The sequence below is a fragment of the Sinocyclocheilus anshuiensis genome, unplaced genomic scaffold (genome assembly GCF_001515605.1).
Source record: "Sinocyclocheilus anshuiensis isolate Anshui unplaced genomic scaffold, SAMN03320099.WGS_v1.1 scaffold1662, whole genome shotgun sequence".
Taxonomy (NCBI): Eukaryota; Metazoa; Chordata; class Actinopteri; order Cypriniformes; family Cyprinidae; genus Sinocyclocheilus; species Sinocyclocheilus anshuiensis.
In genome coordinates this window covers 1,061,941-1,068,912 of record NW_015545835.1, presented here as the reverse complement: position 1 = coordinate 1,068,912, position 6,972 = coordinate 1,061,941, and the positions used below count along the sequence as shown (strand labels likewise).

Genomic DNA, 6,972 nt, shown 5'->3' with positions numbered 1-6,972 from the left:
TCATGTCTGACTCCTGGTCTTCATTCCTCATTCCTGGTCATTGGGTTTAACTGTAAATCCCCTACAGTGTACACAGAGCTGGGTACATAGAAATTGTAGTCCGTTACTGATTCCAAATTACATGACAAAAATTGTAGTTAATCTATTACATTACACATTTTAGGTAATATAATTAGACTACTTTTTGATTACTTTTGACCCAACTCATTAATCACAGTGATTTTAATAGGATTATCTTGTACCATACTGATATAAAAATAGAAAGAGAAAGAAAAAAATTCCATTTGTTGTAATTAACAACATGCATTAATGCATTACACATTACATTACATCAAGGAACTGCAGGGGGTTCATGAGTTTAATTAAAAGCTAATAATTAAATCATTAAAATGTACAATTAAAATAAATCATTTTAAAAGAACATCAAAATAATAAAATACTACAAAAATTAAATATTTTATACCAAAAAAATGTTCCCACAAGGTCAAAAACGACTGGTATTACTATTTCCCATAACATAGGGAATAGCAGGACACACACACACACACACACACACATACTGATCAGTCACAAGATTAAAACCACCTGCCTTTGTGCCTTATTTTGTCTAGGATATGTACAGTATAGGTTCCCCTCATGCATCAAGGCATGGACCCCACAAGACCTCTGAATGTGTCCTGAACATAAAGACATTAGCAGCAGATCCTTTAAATCCTGCAAGTTCCAAGGTGGGGCCTCGGTGGATCGGATTTGTTGGTCCAGCACTTCCCATAGATGATCAGTCGGATTGAGATCTAAGGAAATGAAGGCACCTTAAACTCTTTGTCATGCTCCTCAAACCTTTCCTGAACAATTTTTGCAGTGTGTCAGTGTGCATTATCCTGCTAAAAGAGGCCACTGTCATCAGGGTAAACCATTGCCATGAAGTCTGCAATAATCTTTAGGTAGGTGATACGAATCAAAGTACCATCCACATGAATGCCAGGACCCAAGGTGTCCCAGCAGAACATTATCCAGATCATAATACTTACATATACTGCCATAATACGGCCTGCCTTCTTCTCATAGTGCATCCTGCTGCCATCTCTTCCCCAGGTAAACGACGCACAATCTTCTTCCATTGCTCCATGCTCACGTGCCCATTGTAGGTGCTTTCGGTGGTGGACGGGTCATCATGTGCACTCTGCACTCTGACCGCTCTGTGATGCATGTTCTGACACATCTCTATCATGGCCAGCATTCAGTTTTTCAGTGATTTGTGCTACAGTAGCTCTTCTGTGTGATCGGAGCGGATTCGTTTGATCTTTGGTTAGATGGCTACTAACCACTGCAGACCGGGAACACTCCACAACACTTGGCGTTTCAGAGATGCTCTGACACAGTCATCTAGCCATCACTATTTGGACATAATCAAAATCACTCAGACCTTTGCGCTTTCATATTTTTCCTGTTTCCAACAACATGAAATTCAGGAAGTGACTGTTCACTTAGTAATTCCCACCCCTTGACACATGCCACTGTAACCATATAATCAATGTCAAAAAACATGTTCCTAGCCTGTGTCAGCATACTGATAGTGGCACCTGGTGGTCAAGTTTGGTATGGCATATTAATTTAGCTTTTTTATTATATGTTGAAGGACTTTTCGTTCTTTTTTCCTTTTTTTTATGGAGAAAATATTTTTTACTGAGAGAATTTATAATTTATAATATCAGGATTCATGGATGGAACAGGATGTGTTCAGTTTTAGATTTTTTTAATATTCAGATTAAAAAATATATTATTCCAATTTATAAAAAAACACTTGCATTTAAGGTGGAAGTGTGGCTGAATGGGTAGCACTATCACTTCACAACAAAAAGGTCCCTGGTTTGAGTCCTGGCTGAGCCCTTGGCCTTGCATGTGGAGTTTGTAGGTTCTCTCGTGTTACTGTGGGTTTCCCTCACAATCCAAAGACATGCATGATAAGTGAACTGGAGACAGTAAGTTGCTTGTAGGTGTGAGTGTGTACATGTCTGTGTGTGTCACTCTGTGATCGACTGGGTGTTTCCCAGTAAAGCTGTATTTGTTTTGAACAAATTATGGCTCAAAATGTACCATTACTAATGCATTTATTGTCTCCTTTGTGTAAATTAGACATTGGAAGGGTAGAAGGGCTACTTCATTATGGAAAAAAGCTGACTCCTGACATATGTTTCTGTGGTGTGGGAGCATCAGAGCTGAGAGAATTAATCAGTCCATCATCTAAAGATGCTGCTAATAAGCAAGTCCATTTAATAAGTTAATGCACAGACCCTCACAAAGCTTCACATATGGTGGAGGAAAAGTCAAGAATATTATCCATAATATGATTAAAGGGAGTTTTAATTGGATTAGCACATTCATTTAACTGATCTAATCTGAATGCAACATACAACCAATTTAAATAATGAAGAGCTTTTTGTTCATCAAAACAGAAATAACAGAGCAGCACAATCGTGCCAGTAATGAACAATACAACTTCAGTTCTAGTGAAAACATTCAAGGTAACAATTTTTTTTTTATTAATTAGAAGGGGTTAATCCTTCATGCATGCAACTGAGAGTTGTGTAGTAACTGATCTAAGTGGTTATGACGGAGAGACCTTGTTGCTCCTGCTGACAGATGATGCTGTGGTCTCTTCCTCTGATTCTTCCGGCTCAGCGGCCCACGGGTTTCTGCCACAGAGTAGGAACGGCACAGCATGCTCTCTGAACTGATATAGAGAAAGAGTTCTGGGTCATATCAATCAATCTTTGGTCATACTTTTATTATGAGAGAATCGAGGTTTATTGCAATACTGAGCCTGGTTTTGAGGAATTTTCGGTGACCGTTTAAGTGATTAATGTAATTGATTTACACAATCCAGGTCATATCTGACTCAAAAATCTAAATTAAGATTGTATGCATTGTGACATTTTCATATTTCACACAAATATTAGATGGTAATAATCATGAAACCCTGCAAAATTTTTAGACACAAGCCGTTGATGTTGTCTAGATCGGCGGTTTTCAGTCCTGGTCCTGGGGACCCACAGTACTGCACATTTAGCATGTATCTCTTATCTGATATGCTCAGTTCAGCTCATGAACCTCTCTCTCTTAACAAGCTGATGATCTGAATCAGAATATGCAGTGTTTTGTTTCCCCAAAACCAGGACTGGAAATCAACTGTTCTAGAAAGCACACTGACTCACCTGTCTGTTCATGAATATGTAGATTATAGGGTTGAAAACTGTGCTGCTCTTGGCCAGATACATGGGCACGGTGGCGATCACCGGGTCAATGTAAAGGTTCGGGTCTAAGATCACCGATAGTGCAAAAGCAGCATAGGGCAGCCAGGTGAGCAGGAAGGCCATCACCATGACAACCACCATACAGGCCACCTGTGTCTCTGCCCTGGCAGTGCTTCCTCCCTCTGATATTTTCAGTTTGGTCACCTGAAGGTAAAATAAACATGCTAACCTCATGAGAATTTAAAATCAAAAGTTTAGTTAAAATATTAAATAGCATTTGCTGCTTATTGAATAGCAAAACATATTGACCCCCCTTTTAGGGACTTGTATAACATTTTGTATATTTGGACTTGACATCTGATATTATTCAGCTATAGTGTTACAAGCAACAGCATGTGCTGCATATCATTTTTTACGCAGGTTTATTGAATATTAATAATTAATAACACAGATTTAATTACCCTAATTTGATTAGATAATGTCATTACAAAAGTAGTGAAAAATACAAATTACATAATAAATAATATAAAATATATATAAAAATTATATACGGTATATTAGTGCTGTCAAACGATTAATCACGATTAATAGCATCCAAAATAACAGCTTTTGTTTGCATAATATATGTGTATGTTCTGTGTATATTTATTATGTATATATAAATACACATACATACAGTATATATACTGAAAATATTTACATGTATTTACATGTCTATATTTATATTCATATAATATATATATTATAAATAAATATATTTAATGTATAAACATAACATATTTTTCTGAAATATATACATGTATGTGCGTGTACTTATATATACATAATAAATATACACAGCACACACATATATTATGCAAAGAAACACTTTTATTTTGGATGCGATTAATCGTTTGACAGCACTAATATATATATATATATATATATATATATTAGGCATTTATATGTATAAGCTGGCCAAAAAAACAAGAATTTTTGTAGAAATACCCTGAAAATATAACTGTTGGCATAGAATGTCAAACTTCGCTCCTGAAGGGGCGTCTTCCTCAAGAGTCTAGCTCCAACTTCACCTCAATTAAACCACAACTAGCTAATCAAAGTTAGCTAAATTAGTTTGATATTACAAGCAGGTGTGTTGAAGCAGTAGGTAATAAAAACATAATACCACAATTTCTAGTAGAGACATATATGTAAAATGACAAATGACTTCCTCTACTACTACTCTATCAGCATGAAATCTTCCCTTAGTTCTCTGTAACTGTCCTGAGTTTCCTACCTGCCGTAGGGTCCACAGGAGGCGAGTGTAGGAGATGATAATGACAGAGAAAGGCAGTGCAAAGCACAGAAGAAAGTAGCACATGATGTAGGAGACATTGGCCAAATTTCTGCTGTACCAGTCTGGTGCACAAGATGTCTGCACACCCTCCAGCTCATAGCTACCCCATCCAAAAAGCGGTGGAGTGTTCCACAGGAACGACCAGACCCAGGCGATGACTACTCCTGCTACTGCATGTCTCGTCTGGAAGGTGACTGAACCCACTGGTCTGCAGACCACCACGCATCGTTCAACTGCAATTATCGCAACTGAGCATAGACCAGCAATTCCTAGGAGTGAGTGAGAGAACCTGTCTTTTAATAAATCGCATTACTAATTTTTAAGAAAAAAGTGCCCCGTATCAAGATCAGTGGTCCTGAACTGGTCAGAGCTGACTCAAAAATGGATCGCAGATATATTCTGATCATGAATGTAGACAGCAGGGGGAAAAAATTATAATTGCAAATGTAAATAATAATATCCATCTAACTATTTAACCATCTATAATGGTCATTCATGGTCAATCAAATTCAATAAGACATAGATGAAAAAGGTCCAAAATAGATACTCACCAAAAAAGGCAACGGCGAAACCTTCTAGCACACATCCTACCCTGCCCAGGCTGAAGTACCCCATAGCATTGGTCACCATGGTTGGCAGCCCACCAAATGTTGCACAACCAAGATCAGCCACAGCTAGGTTGACCAGGGCGAAGTTCAGTGGCCGCCGCAGCTGCCTGTGCTTTAACGTCACCACGATTACAATCATGTTCAATATGATGCCAAAAACAGAGAAGAAACCAATAATAACTGCCAGAATAGTGTAGCCCATCCTTGGCATGATGGCATCATTCACTGCACTGGTTGGAATAGCACTTCCTGGTGCAATAATGCCCATTTTAGTTGCCTCCATTTTGAACTGAACTTCATACAAGTAGAGAAGACTGACAGTTGAGGAAAATGGCATAGGAACTGTTGGCTTTAGCCAGAGATATAAAGAATCTCTGTCTGAGGAGGGTTGCAAAAGCTCCACTGCCCTTTTTATGTCTGAATATGGCCTGCTGGCTTACAGGGGAAATCCTTAGATCCGGATTGTGACTGGAATGATTCTGTCAGATTATGCTCCTGGAGATCTATGATGGCACTCAGCTTGATTGCAGAATCAAACCATCTTCCTGCCTTCTTGACCAATGAGGTCACAGTTAAAGACATTTCACCCTGAGTTAATTTCATAGTAAGAAGAGCCTTGCATTAGAAAAAGAACAATCTAACCTTCCTTTCATAAGATTAAAATCAATGGGTAAACTACGTCCCATGGAAAGGCCTGTGGGGGCCAGATCCCCCATCCAGACTAGTTTGCCTGCCTTCTGAATCATAACAGTTAGTTAGGATACTGGTTACTGCCGTGTTTTATAATGATTTGTGCTTTGTGAATTACTCTTTAATGTGATGGCCTGTTGCCATGGAGTTTCCTTGCCTACAGTCCGAGATACAGGGATAGGCTCCAGCATCCCTATGTGTTGCTTTGTTGTTGATTTTTTTTCTATTGTAATACATTTAGTATACTGTCTTTCACTGGTATCTGTTCTTTAAGCACTGCAGAACTGGGGAGGTAATTTGTGAGGTAATTAATTCTCTATGTATAGCATGACATATATACGTACAGTCACTTTTATTCTCTGTCAGTAGCTGAAGCTATGGGAACTCTGCCCAGGAATAGTGATGCCTAAATAAAATCACACCAATTGGTGGCCACTGTTTAATCATCTCTTAATCTGTCTGCCCTTCCAGGTGCACGTCTCACTGTGCATGAAACTGGGGTTCTGCACCATTTTAGTCAGATTTTCTGTCCTCATGGTCGAGATTATATCTTGTTACTGCGCAAACCTGACTCACATCTCTGTACAGGGTCAGCGGGAATGTGCGGGACATTTTTTTTTCCTTTTGTGTGGTGACAGTGCATCCTTTGTGAGTATTTGTGATTTGGTGCGAGCTGGAGCATTCTAAAGCCTAACATGTGAGAACAACAGTGATCATGGCCTGCTCGTTTTCGGGTTCACCTCCTGCATGGGGCTTTCCAATGGAGGACAGTAACATAGTATTTTAAGTCAAGTCAAGTCACCGTTATTTATATAGCGCTTAAACAATACTGGTTTTGTCAAAGCAGTTTTACAGTATTAAACAGGAAACTAGTTTGTCAAAAATGCGAGAGGACAATAAAAAACAGTTTTTCAGCTAAAGTCAGTTCATGGATGATTCAGTGATGTCATCATCCAGTTCAGCTCTCTTCCAATAGTGTCTGTGCAATCAAGCCGACAATATTGCCAGAAATTAACCATCCCCAACTAAGCAAGCCAAAGGCGACAGTGGCAAGGACCAAAACTCCATTGGTAAAACTTTGGGA

At 38.7% G+C, this 6,972-nt stretch overlaps 1 protein-coding gene across 1 annotated transcript; it reads right to left on the bottom strand.

The window, feature by feature from the left end:
• Nucleotides 1–2,608: 2,608 nt before the first annotated feature.
• Nucleotides 2,609–5,780, bottom strand: LOC107698422 (parapinopsin-like). The gene is made up of 5 exons (XM_016499424.1): nucleotides 5,639–5,780; nucleotides 5,142–5,540; nucleotides 4,531–4,859; nucleotides 3,216–3,458; nucleotides 2,609–2,734 (listed from the first exon to the last, which is right to left on the bottom strand). The coding sequence occupies exons 1-5, from the start codon at nucleotides 5,778–5,780 to the stop codon at nucleotides 2,609–2,611; spliced, it is 1,239 nt and encodes a 412-aa protein (XP_016354910.1).
• Between the last annotated feature and the right edge of the window lie 1,192 nt (nucleotides 5,781–6,972).